Genomic DNA, 13825 nt, shown 5'->3' on the forward strand with positions numbered 1-13825 from the left:
AAAAACATTCACAACCTTACCTTTAATACACCCGAGTGCAACTGATCCACTCCCCGAGCCGCCCGCGTCTGCACGCTGCAGGGCGCATCTCACTCTGATGACGTGTCCTCAGCCATGTGACTGCTGTTCCCATGGTAACGAGACACAGTCCAGGCTGCTGCACGTCACTAGAACAGGAGTAACAAGACATACACTAAGTGCTCGCTGCCACCACCAATGTATATACACTAAAAAAGCTTAAAATATCGGCTGCATGAATGTGCTCTTTCCTCTTTCCAATGACCAAAACGGTCTAATTCCATATGTATCCATACATAGGTAAACTAATATCGCATAGTTATTAACACTAACCAGTGTATCTGAGCCACATGCAGCAGTAAATATTACAATCAAACATTAAAACCAACTCGAATCTCATATTGACTGTTAGGTAAAACTCTCTATACTATATCAGAGGTTCGACATGATATCAATATTTACAGACACCCCACATTTGTACCCAACATAGCTACATAATACCCAGGGTGTTACTCCTAGTTGAATTGTACTTGTCATTAAGTCCTTTGGGATTAATGGTGTTAAGTTTCATAATCCATTTAGCTTCAAGTCTTAACAACTGTCCAGCTCTGTCCCCTCTCCTCATCATTTGCGGAATGTGGTCAATGATCTTGTGTTGGAATTGAGCAAGACTATGATGTCTCTCTGCATAGTGTCTTGCTACTGGTTGGTCCCTCATGCCTGCCAATGCTGATCTAATGGCCGACCTATGGAGGGCCATCCTTTCCCGCATCGTCCTCACGGTCTTACCTACATAATAGTAGCCACAAGGGCAAATAATTATGTATATAATAAAGGTAGACATGCATGTTAGTACATGATTAATTCTGTATACTTCTCCACTGTGAGGATTTTTGAAAGTCATCCCTGTTAGCATATTGCGGCAGGTAGTACATTTAAGGCATTTGTAACAGCCTGGGGATTTCTGGAGGAAACTTGTTCTCTCTTGTTTGTTTTTATTCATTCCCGTAATGTCCGTTCTGACAATTAAGTCCTTAATGCTGCGACCTCTCAGATAACAAGCCATCGGCCGCTGTCCCTTGAAACACGTTAACTCTTTATCAGATGCAATTGTTGGCCACAATGCTTTACTGGCATGTTGTCCCACTGGGCTAGATGTTGAAAACTTGTTTTTCCAGGGTATCACTGCATCTCTCCTTTTTGGTGTAGTTTGTAACAAAGACGATCTAGACAGTGCCAAGACCTCCTCCTTCTGTTGCTTCAACAACTTCAAACTGTAGCCTCTCTCTCCAAATTTATTGGCTATCTGATCAATAGCTTTTTCTACCGTAGGGTCACTGGTTATTCTAGCCACCCGTAACATCTGTGATTTGGGAAGACCACGTTTTAAGGAAGGTGGATGATGGCTTGTAGCATGTAGAAGATTGTTTTTATCTGTTGGTTTTGAATACACACTGGTAGTGATCTTTCCATCCTGTAGAGTAATCCTCACATCTAAGTAATTCAGAGAGTCTGGACTATATTGGAATGTTAGTCTAATTGGTGATATACGCGTATTGATAGATGACATCAACTCTACAAAAGTCTGCTCACCTCCTGTCCAGAGCATAAACAAATAGTCAATGTAATGACAAAAAAACATTATAACACCATTAATCCCAAAGGACTTAATGACAAGATATGTTGGAACACCTTATGATTGATCTATTTGAGATGACAGTACAATTCAACTTGGAGTAACACCCTGGGTATTATGTAGCTATGTTGGGTACAAATGTGGGGTGTCTGTAAACATTGATATCATGTCGAACCTCTGATATAGTATAGAGAGTTTTACCTAACAGTCAATATGAGATTCGAGTTGGTTTTAATGTTTGATTGTAATATTTACTGCTGCATGTGGCTCAGATACACTGGTTAGTGTTAATAACTATGCGATATTAGTTTACCTATGTATGGATACATATGGAATTAGACCGTTTTGGTCATTGGAAAGAGGAAAGAGCACATTCATGCAGCCGATATTTTAAGCTTTTTTAGTGTATATATATTGGTGGTGGCAGCGAGCACTTAGTGTATGTCTTGTTACTCCTGTTCTAGTGACGTGCAGCAGCCTGGACTGTGTCTCGTTACCATGGGAACAGCAGTCAGATGGCTGAGGACACGTCATCAGAGTGAGATGCGCCCTGCAGCGTGCAGACGCGGGCGGCTCGGGGAGTGGATCAGTTGCACTCGGGTGTATTAAAGGTAAGGTTGTGAATGTTTTTTGTTTGATATCCCGACAAAAGGGCCTACGGGTCCTGAAACGTTGGCTGAATAAAGTTTTTCTATTGATTAAAGACCTCCAGTGCCGCAGTCATATTGGGACTATCTTACATTCTTTCTGAGGGCACGGAGACAGCATCGTTTAACTACTGGTGTAGTGCCGGGCCATTTGGACTCTTTTTATATATATATATATATATTAGTGTGTGTGTGTGTGTGTGTATTATATTTTATTCTATTATACAGTGCACATTAATGTTCTGTCTCTGGCATCTGTGATATACTTTTTATCAGACATATAATAGTCTTCATTTTATGATCACATTGTATGAATTTTGATTACAATGTCATTGTTATACCAATAAGTTCCCTCGTCTATAAACTTTTATATTTCATGTGTTGTATTTAATTAGCAAGCTTTTACTTTTTCATGTTTTGTAGGGTATCATTCTGATGCAATGTACTGTCTTATGTTCTGCTGTTTAGGTGTATAGTATCAGAGGGGCCTGATTCAGACTGGGATGGGATGCAAACCGGAAGTTTTGCAATCTGCGCTGTGCCCACTGAAAATGCGTGCGTCTGACCTATTTTCAAGGCGTGTCGGGGCCAGGGTCTGCATCTTCCATCATATATTTACTGGTCTCTGCAGTATGATTACACCGGACATCCTGAGTAAACTGAAGGATACTCAGATGTCCGATGGTCACGCAGGTCACGATGGCAACAGCGGATCACATAAGCCAGCAGGAGGCGTCTATTTACACAAGACGTTTCGTGTGACTTTTGCATATTGTAGCACAGCCGCTACATACAAAGACACAGTGGCTGTGCTACAGCATACAACCCTGAATCGGGCACAGAGGGAGGTGGCTATTTCTCTTGACTGACAGCTGCTTTGCAATGATTATTTCAATAAAATTATTTTTTATTTAACTAGAATTATTTAGAGTTTTATACACAATTGAAATACAATTGAATAGACCCCTCTCTTCCATGTACTTTGTTGTTTGGACTGGTGGTTCTCAACTCCAATCCTCAAGAACCACCAACAGGTAATTTTTTCTGGATTTCTTTAATCATGCACAGGTTAGTTCATCTATTTTTCAATAGAAAAGACTGAACCCCAAGAACTCACATTTTAGCATCAGATTGAGCAGCGACATAAAATATTTTTTTACAGGCCCATTTGATAAATAGGACTCTCTATAGTTTATACATGAGCAGAGAAACAACGATAGCTGACACTAATCTCCACAGGCTCCAGATGGTGCTTATTTGACATTTTTAACAGATTAACATTTTGATGTTACAGGCGATTAAAAGGCTTTTAAAAAAGGGGTGATTATGTACTGTTCAGGTTCCTTAAGAGATGCTTTATTTATTACACATTTCTTGCTCTACTCCACTGGCTCTAGAACAGCCAAGCCAGAATTATTCCAGCAGGAATTCTGTAAGCTTTTGTTGATATTCTCAATTTAATGTTTCTGTTCGTCATTCATTCCTCTTACATGTCCAAACCAAAACCGTTACACTGTTTATTTGATATCATCAATATGAGATGTTAAATTGCTGTTTTGATATTCCCCTGTCAGCTAATTTCATCATAGAAATATAAACCATTCAGTAAGGCCAGAGGTGAACATGAGGAGACTGGAGAAATCAAGATGTATTAACTTGTCAGGTAAAATAACTATATAGTTAGACAGTGATCTGACCATTTGAATTTTAAAGGACCAAATATACTGTAGCAACTAGTTACCTTTTAGAGATGCCTGGTTCAGATTTTAGGAAATCCAAACCCGCCCGAAAGAGGATCTGAGCTGCTCTGCGTCTTGGCTCTGATCTTCCTGCCAGACTCTGATGCCGGGATCTCTGAGTTTTGGCTCGTTTTTGAATCAGATCTCTGTGTTTTGGTTCGGAAAGCTTCCTCTGTGCTGTCACTGCCCCCCACCTACTGGCCCCGACATCCATTCCGGGCTGCACCCCAGGGGAGAAGGGTGCGAGCGCCGGCCAGGATGTGCGTCCGCCCGAGGACAGCCTGCCAGAGCTGAGCGAGCAGGGGGCGGATTGACAGAAGATATCGGGGATCCTGGCATCAGGGTGGTTCTGTCTCCCCCCAGCCTGAGCCCCTCTCCCCCATCATGTGCCACCTGAGCATCCCCCCCCCTTACCCTGTGTCGTCCTGAGCTCCCCTTCCCCATTCTGTGCACTTTGAGCATCCCCCCCATAACCTGTGCCCCCTTGAGCGTCCGCCCCAACTTTGTGCCCCCTCGAACATCCCCCAACCCTGTGCCTCCTGACTTTCCTCATTCACCCTGAGCTCCCACCCCCATCCCCCCAGCTTTCTACTCCCCTGAGCGCTCCCTTCCCCCCTATAGAGCCCCTGGTGTCAGAGATCCCCTGCTGTGCCCATCTGATTGCTATGTTCTGTGATGACTACTATATAACCCTGTGTGTGTGTGTGTGTGCGCGCGCGCTGGTGCAGAGCGGGGAAGGGAAGGTGGAATGATAATGAGGAGGAGGATGGTGATCTACAATGGTATAATGTGTATGATGGGTTATTCGATGGTGTAATATGTATAAGCGGCTCTACTGTATTGTAGCATGTATAAGGGGTACTACTGTGTGACATAACGTGTATAATGGGCTCTTCTGTGGTGTAATGTGTATAAGCAGCTCTGCTGTAGTGTAACATGTATAAGGGGTACTACTCTGCAGTGTAATGTGAATAATGGACACTATTGTGCGGTGTAATGTGCGGTATATTTGTGCCACTGCTCTGTCACTTAGTTTAACCAGCTGCAGCCTTTGGCCAATATTGGTGAAAAGTTGAAAACAATATTGAGAGCTGCGAGGTGGTCATATTGACTGGAAATGATTGTAAATGGATGTTATTGAGGTTAATAAATACTGTATGAACTAAAATAGGCCCAAAATTATGTGATTTATTTATTTTTTTTAGCTTTTTTTTGTCAATTAAAAAAAAAAAAAAAAAATACAAAACCAAAACCAGTCACTGAATTTTGGCAAAACCAAAACTGGACGACTAATTAGATCCAAAACAGCAAAAATGGTCCAGCGCACATCTCTAGTTACCTTAACTTGGAGTTGAGTAGCAGTTCACAAACTATATGGAGACCACATTGGGAAATTATAATCACTTGAAGGGGCCTCCATAAAACTTTACTTGCGTAAAAGTGTGAAATATGTACTACAGGTAATGGGGAAGCTATTTGCAGACATGTCGTGCTTATTAACATTGTTGAAAAATACCATACAAGGATAAGTTGGAGTATGTCACTGGTTACCGTACTGACGATAGCTATGTTACATAGGGCATGTCATGTTACCCCAGTAAGACCTTTCACCACCCTCACCGGCTCTGTAACAATTATCTGGCATCTCTCTGCTGTAACACAATCCTCTTCCTCCCCATAGTAACACAATTCTTGCCTAACCTGCCCTATAGCACATTCCCCAACATTAACACATCTCTTCCCTATCACTGCAAGGGCAAGATTAAGGGGTCTATTTATCAAGCAGTGAAAAGTGTGGAGAAGTGGAGAATTTGCTCATAACAACCAATCGGCTTTGAAGTAGCATTTATCAAGTACAGTCTATAAAATAGGTAGGAGCTGATTGGTTGCTTGCTATGGGCAACATCTCCACACTTTTCACTGCTTGATAAATAGACCCGTAAGGACCTTTATGGGCTTGGGGCTGAAACTGTTCAAGGGCCTTTAATGGGAAGCATAGGAGCTGTGACCAGTGCTGTGTGGGTGTGACCAGTGCCATGTGGGCGTATACACCCCTGAAGCTATCAGCCCCAATGTCTCCTTAAATATGTATAAATAAATATTGCATCATTTTGTGAGGAAAATAGAAATACAATTTTAATACTTATGAATTGTGGATGACTGTGTGGTTAGCTGGTGGCTGGTCATCATCATGCTGTCATGATTATGGGCCTATATTTCTGTGGAGTCTTGGAGCTGAAGCTTCATCTGCCCCATTGTTAATCTGACCCTGATTACTGCCCTCTGGCACTTTCTCCCCCATAATAACTAATTTAGGGGGTCATTCAGACCCACTCGCGAGCGGCAGTTCGCTCGCAAGTGGGTCGATGTTCCCCACTGCGCATACGCACGACGGAGGGAGTTCCGTCGTGCGCATGCGCGAGACCCGGCGAGCGAAGGACTTTCCATCGCTCCGAGTCTCGCACCAATTAATCAATCAACATCGACAGCACGCCCCCTTTGGTGGGCGTGCCGGGGGCGTGGCAGCCAGACGGAGGCGTTCTCATGGGAACGCCTACCGTCTGAAGCCGGCCCCACTGACATCACTAGTGATGTCAGTGGGAGTGATTTTGGCTCTGATAGAGCCAAAATCACTCCAGGGCTTGTGGTTGAGAAACCCGACCACAGGGTTTCACTCGCAAGTGCGATGGTCAAGACCATCGCGACCATCTTGTTGGACGCTCGTATATGCTGTGGGTGGTGACCCACAGCTATACGAGCGTCCAGGAGGACGCTCTATTTTAATGGAGGAGGGCCCTGATTCAGAGCGAGCGCTCTGGTCAGAGCGTCCGGCTCTGAATCAGGGCCTTAATTCCCATCAATGCCCTGTGGCATAATCCCCTATATAGTAGCATATTTCTTCACTATCGCTGCTGTGTTGCATATTTCCCTCCCCATACTAACACACTTCTTCCCTATAGTGCCCTGTGACACATTCTCCCCAATTGTAACGCACTTCTTCCCTATAGTGCCCTGTGACACATTCTCCCCCATTGTAACACTATTCTTCCCTATAGTGCCCTGTGACACATTCTCCCCCATTGTAACATACTTCTTCCCTATAGTGCCCTGTGACACATTCTCCCCAATTGTAACACACTTCTTCCCTATAGTGCCCTGTGACACATTCTCCCCCATTGTAACACACTTCTTCCCTATAGTGCCCTGTGACACATTCTCCCCAATTGTAACACACTTCTTCCCTATAGTGCCCTGTGACACATTCTCCCCCATTGTAACACACTTCTTCCCTATAGTGCCGTGTGACACATTCTCCCCAATTGTAACACACTTCTTCCCTATAGTGCCCTGTGACACATTCTCCCCCATTGTAACATACTTCTTCCCTATAGTGCCCTGTGACACATTCTCCCCAATTGTAACACACTTCTTCCCTATAGTGCCTTGTGACACATTCTCCCCAATTGTAACACACTTCTTCACTATAGTGCCCTGTGACACATTCTCCCCAATTGTAACACACTTCTTCCCTATAGTGCCCTGTGACACATTCTCCCCCATTGTAACATACTTCTTCCCTATAGTGCCCTGTGACACATTCTCCCCCATTGTAACACTATTCTTCCCTATAGTGCCCTGTGACACATTCTCCCCCATTGTAACACTATTCTTCCCTATAGTGCCCTGTGGCGCATTCTCCCCAATTGTAACACTATTCTTCCCTATAGTGCCCTGTGACACATTCTCCCCCATTGTAACACTATTCTTCCCTATAGTGCCCTGTGACACATTCTCCCCCATTGTAACACTATTCTTCCCTATAGTGCCCTGTGACGCATTCTCCCCCATTGTAACACACTTCTTCCCTATAGTGCTCTGTGGCGCATTCTCCCCCATTGTAACACACTTCTTCCCTATAGTGCCCTGTGACGCATTCTCCCCAATTGTAACACACTTCTTCCCTATAGTGCCCTGTGACACATTCTCCCCAATTGTAACACACTTCTTCCCTATAGTGCCCTGTGACACATTCTCCCCCATTGTAACACACTTCTTCCCTATAGTGCCCTGTGACACATTCTCCCCCATTGTAACACTATTCTTCCCTATAGTGCCCTGTGACACATTCTCCCCCATTGTAACACTATTCTTCCCTATAGTGCCCTGTGGCGCATTCTCCCCAATTGTAACACTATTCTTCCCTATAGTGCCCTGTGACACATTCTCCCCCATTGTAACACTATTCTTCCCTATAGTGCCCTGTGACACATTCTCCCCCATTGTAACACTATTCTTCCCTATAGTGCCCTGTGACACATTCTCCCCCATTGTAACACACTTCTTCCCTATAGTGCCCTGTGACACATTCTCCCCCATTGTAACACTATTCTTCCCTATAGTGCCCTGTGACACATTCTACCCCATTGTAACACTATTCTTCCCTATTGCTGTTCTGTAGCACATTATCTCGCAACAATAGTAAAATAATTCTTCCCTATCGCTGCCCTGTGGTGCATTCCTCCCATAGTAACACATTTCATCCGTATCACTGTACTGTGGCACATCCCTCCCCTCCCCTCCTTCCCATAGTAACACACTTCTTCCCTATGGTTGCTTACTTACGTTTTGTTGTGGTGAGGGGGCTTCCAGACAGCAAAACTTAAGGTGCCCACACACACAGCGACATTTTACACGATTTGGCCGATTTCGACGAATCGTGACGACGAATCGGGTAAAAAAAGTACAAATCGTGAGTTTATACTCACGAGCACGATGCCGATGCGCGTCCCCGCTCGTCGTATATCGCATCTTCTGATCTGCCGTGCTGCAGGGCAGATTAGCCAATCTGGGATACAATGCATTGGCTGCAAGATAGATCTTTAGTCAGATTGGACATTTTTAACTCCAAATCGTGATCACGACGGCAAGGGAGCTCCCGTGAAAGTTCATGAGGAAATTGGCCATAAAATCGTATCGTGAGGACATCGGTATATGTGTGTGGGCACCTTACGTGTCGAGATGAGACTTTGGTTATATCTCTCTCTGAGTCTAAAATCCCCACTAGAACAGTTACAATATGGCAGCGAATAAGAGTGCAGCTTACTCATCTGATTCACTGCCAGATCTCCCTTATGAATGGCCATGCCTAACTCCCAAGGGCAAATGTATCAAACCTACGAGCGATAAAGTGAAGTTGACCAAACCAACCAATTGGCTTCTACCTAAAATATATCTAGCACAGTCTATATAATGACAGTTAAAGCTAATTGGTTACTATGTTCAACCTCTTCAATGTATAACTGGGTACACACTATGCAATATGTCATTTGTACAGCCAATGAACAACATATCGCTAACTACATCTGTCAGTGTGTACAGATGATATGTCTGTGAATGACGTCATTCACAGACATCTCAGGTTGGCCCTGCAGCACTGCCAATGCTTGTGTGTGTGTGTGTGTGTGTACATATATGCATGTGTGTGTGCATTTATGTGTATATATATGTGTGTGTGTGTGTGTGTGTGTGTGTGTGTATATATATATATATATATATATATATATATATATATATATATATATATATATATATAGAACTGGCGGCACTCAGGAGACTTTTGTAGAAATAGTGCAAAACTTTGTGCTTTTAATCGATTAAAAGCACAAAGTTTTGCACTATTTCTACAAAAGTCTCCTGAGTGCCGCCAGTTCTTTATTTCTATATTGTGGGGGATTAGTACCCCAGTGGAGGGCACCAGGAGCAAGCTGTCTGCGGATATTGGAGGGGAGTGCCGGGCTGAATTTGGATATATATATATATTGCCTGTGCATACGGGCGACCTACCGACTGACCCATACTTTGGCTGCAAGACCAGATAACAACATTGACTTTACAACTGGGCAGGCACATTTAAATGCCCGTCCAGTTGTGAGGTCTGTCCAGTCATATCAATCAGACGATTGGTGAGTGTATATAGCTTCCCAAATCGGATGGTTGGCCACTGGGTCGGCAAAGTGTGTACCCAGTATATCTCTCAAATTATGATACATCTGCCCCTTAGTGTCAATTGAATAGCATGATTGAGTACAAGATAAATTTAAGGGGATTCTGGGATCTGTAGCGTCTCCATACTGTTTGCCTAGATTTGCCCGTATCTGTCCTACTTTTTCATTTACTAAATAAAACAATTTAATAAATCGTGACTTACATCATTTTGTTACTATATAACACCTGCCTTACCTTATGTCGTTCATCCAGTGAATGTAGTTGCCTTACTTCAAGAATTTTGGGAGAAAAAAGAGAAGAGAAAGGCGATCTTCCCAAGTGAAAGCTTGGTGGCTTATGAGTCAGTACCGTCCCCTGATCCACCATTTGTCTGCTACGTCACCTTACCTGGAGGAAGTTGTTTTGGAAACTTTCAGGTGAGATGAATTGTTTTGTATCACTGTGATATATCAGTACTTACTTTCTCTATGGGAAGGGTATCAGATATGTACTTCATTTGGTTATAATAATTGTAATGTCCCATTTTTACTAGGGACCAGGTACAAATATATCAGAGAGGCAAGCAATGTAAAATATGTGTTTCCCTTTTTAACAGACACAATGACAGAAACATATTTATAAGGGTACAGCGCAATTTTATTATGCGAGAAAACAATTGACACATAACAACTCTACGTCTAGTACATTGCGACACAATAACCATTTCTTAAAACAACTAGTTTCAGCAAAGATACTACACTTCTGGTAATATCAAATACCATGTAGCATTACAGAAAAAAAATAGGGATTTGCAAACACTTTTGCGGCTTTAGCTTTATCAAACACAGTCCAGCATTAGAGAGAGAATAGGGATTAGCATACACTTTTTAGCTTTACGCAAACACAGCCCAGCATTAGTAAGAAAATAGGGATTTGCATACACCTTTGCGGCTTTAAGCAAACAGTCCAGCATTAGAGAGAAAATAGGAATTGCATTATAACACAATTTTCCTTTTTTGCACTTTTAGCACCTTTATTGTTTGTTTATTATATATGTAATATTTTCACACCTCTATTTTTCACCGTTCTTCTAATATATGCAGCAGCTGCTCCTATCTATCTAACACTCTTTACACTTCACCTTTCTCATTAGGGCGATGCCCTGGGGTGGCTCAGCTGGGCTGGTTTTTGGGGTGTCCTGCACTCTGGATTTTAACTGCAGTATGTTAGGGACCTACTCTTAGAGGTTACCTGGACAAATTGGGTAGGCCCATATGCTAAAACCTCTATTTATTTATTCATTTATTGCAAAATGTTATTGAGATATATATATATAATATTTAGTAATGTTGGAGTTGTGCACTTGTAATTTTTCTTTTTGTGTCTGCAATAATAGTCTCAACAGGTAGCACCTCCCGTTATATATATTTAGGGTGTGCAGTCTAGGGCCCTTTTTCATAGAAAATAGGGATTAGCATACACTTTTGCGGCTTTAAGCATACACACTTCAGCATTAGTGAGAAAATAGGGATTAACATACACTTTTGCGGATTTATGCAAATACACTCCAGCATTAGTGAGAAAATAGGGATTAGCATACACTTTTGTGCATTACCCATTAGCCTAAACTTGCATTTACAATAATTATTCACTTGAAACCATTACAATGAATCTCAGCATAACACAAAAAGTTAAGCATTTAAATATAAAACCTTTACTGAAGTAGTTAGCTCTGCTTTAAAACATGACATGAAGATTCAATGGAAAACACATATGCAGTTTTACAAGTCTAGGTTATGAAGATACAGTAAGTCTCAGGGAAGTTAAATCAAAAGCTGTCAGCACAAAAATGGAGGAGATCCAAGTAAACAGCACTGGGACACAAAATATTATCCTGTACAGCTCTACTGCCTCAAATTAAGTTACATCACTAAATACCACCTGCAGCCCAACCTAAAATAATGATGTAACCGCTATCAATACCCACTAGGCCCAAGGGCAGGGCTAGAGTGAGACTCCTGCTGCGGCCTAATATCTACAAGTTCCGCCCTCACCATAAATCACTGGGCAGACATAAATCTCTTACAGCCACCAATACCACCCCACACTGACCTGGTAACTTGACTGATCACACTAAGTGGAAAACCTCTAATGGGGTCCTTCAACTCTGACCCTGCCACACAACAAGCACTAAGAGGGTTTACCTTCCCTTCCTTCCCCAAGTCTGCTAGCCAACCCCTCCACCAGCTACAAAGAGGTAGTAATAATCATGGTGTCTCGCCATCACCGGCTGGACCAGGAGTCCTCTTTCTTCAGGCCAGACAGCTGGTTCAGAGTTAACACACTGGGGTCAGTATTTGGGGGTTCCCACAAGCTGCCTGCGCTGCTCCTGGATCTTCTGTGGGGGTTTTCTCTTCAGGTCCACTGGCCACCTCTGCATCCTCTGTGCAGGAGTCCACTTCTCCCAGCGCCCACAGCGGGTCCATCCTGATGACGACGTCCTCTGCGGTGCAGCAAGCTTCCTGTTAACCTGGCTCTAGTGACAGTGGCAATATCCAGGTAGTCCGGGTCCTCAGCGCGGGGTCCTCTTGCAGCAGGGGTTATCTCTAGGGGTTGCTGGCCGGAGGGTATAATGTCAGAGAGGGTTCTTAAGAAAATTGGTTCAAATCATTACCATCCCAAAATCATTATACATATCCTCATTCAATGTGGTCACCAAACATCATTTGCCCCTTTCAGCACACGTGTTGAAGAGTTTATACTGTACCAATTCAAATGCTGAAAATTGTGGGGAAAAAAAGGAATTCCCTCCCGCAACCCTGTATTTCCTTTCCTCAGTACACTTGAATTATAGATGCAGGACATAAACATTTTGACCAAGTGTTGATTACAAAGCAGTACATCGCAGTTAGTTTGGATTGTACACTTACATGTGTGAGAATAGAGAGTCCATTGAGAGCTTATCCATAGTCACCAGATTTCTTCGTAATGAATCATGCAGTTACTGTATGACTGTAAAACGTTCATGCTCCAGTTTTTATTGGCAAAAACTATCCACTGCACCAGTAGCGTCTTCATGTATGGGCACACTGGGCACCTGCCCAGGGCCTGGCGATTCTAGGGGCCTTCGAGCAAAGGCAGGCTGGGCCCTCTGCGAAGCATTTTTCTCTGCCTGCCACTCAGCCAGCAGCCCTATACACATAGCGAGTGGCCATCCTACTAAACTTATCTTAGCTACCAAACTGGAGCATCATCAGCTATAAAGATCCTGCTGCAGACTTCTGGGACCCTACATGTGCAGCAGCGATAATCTATGGTATCACAGTGATGGTTTATTTATATGATTGTCACCCAGCATAATCTATTATTAGAAAAGTTTAAATTAAGATTACTAGTACCAGTTTAATGTGAGGGGAAAAGGTTGGAATAGTGGAAATAAAGGAGTGAAGGTCACCTTGTTACATACTGAGTTTAGATATTGAATTATATATGTAACTACTGGCTAGAGTTATAAGAGGTTAGTTGAAGTTCTAATAATTCAATAGAATTGATGACTTTCAAACTGTTCTTAGATTTTCTGGCAAGGCAATTTTCAATTTTCACACAATGAGTTAAGCTAGTACTAAGGATTTTATCCTTATTTAAAAATGTATTTTATTGAAGTCATATGGGACCTATTTACTACAATCCGCATTTAGAATGCAGATTGTATTGTGATATTTCCGACTGAATTTGCATTTCTTGCGATAAACCTCTGTCCCTGCGAATCCCCTCTGCAGCCTTATCACTGTATTTTTTGG

At 42.8% G+C, this 13825-nt stretch overlaps 1 protein-coding gene across 1 annotated transcript in view; it reads left to right on the forward strand.

The window, feature by feature from the left end:
* LIX1 (limb and CNS expressed 1) overlaps positions 1 to 13825 on the forward strand; it is a 304166-nt gene that overhangs the window by 65491 nt on the left and 224850 nt on the right. The window contains exon 2 of the mRNA XM_088444625.1: positions 10299 to 10462. Coding sequence (XP_088300751.1) covers positions 10299 to 10462 — 164 coding nt within the window. The remainder of the gene's footprint in view (positions 1 to 10298; positions 10463 to 13825) is intronic.

Source organism: Taudactylus pleione, unplaced genomic scaffold, assembly GCF_031769625.1.
Source record: "Taudactylus pleione unplaced genomic scaffold, aTauple2 ptg000370l, whole genome shotgun sequence".
In the NCBI taxonomy this organism is placed as follows: Eukaryota; Metazoa; Chordata; class Amphibia; order Anura; family Myobatrachidae; genus Taudactylus; species Taudactylus pleione.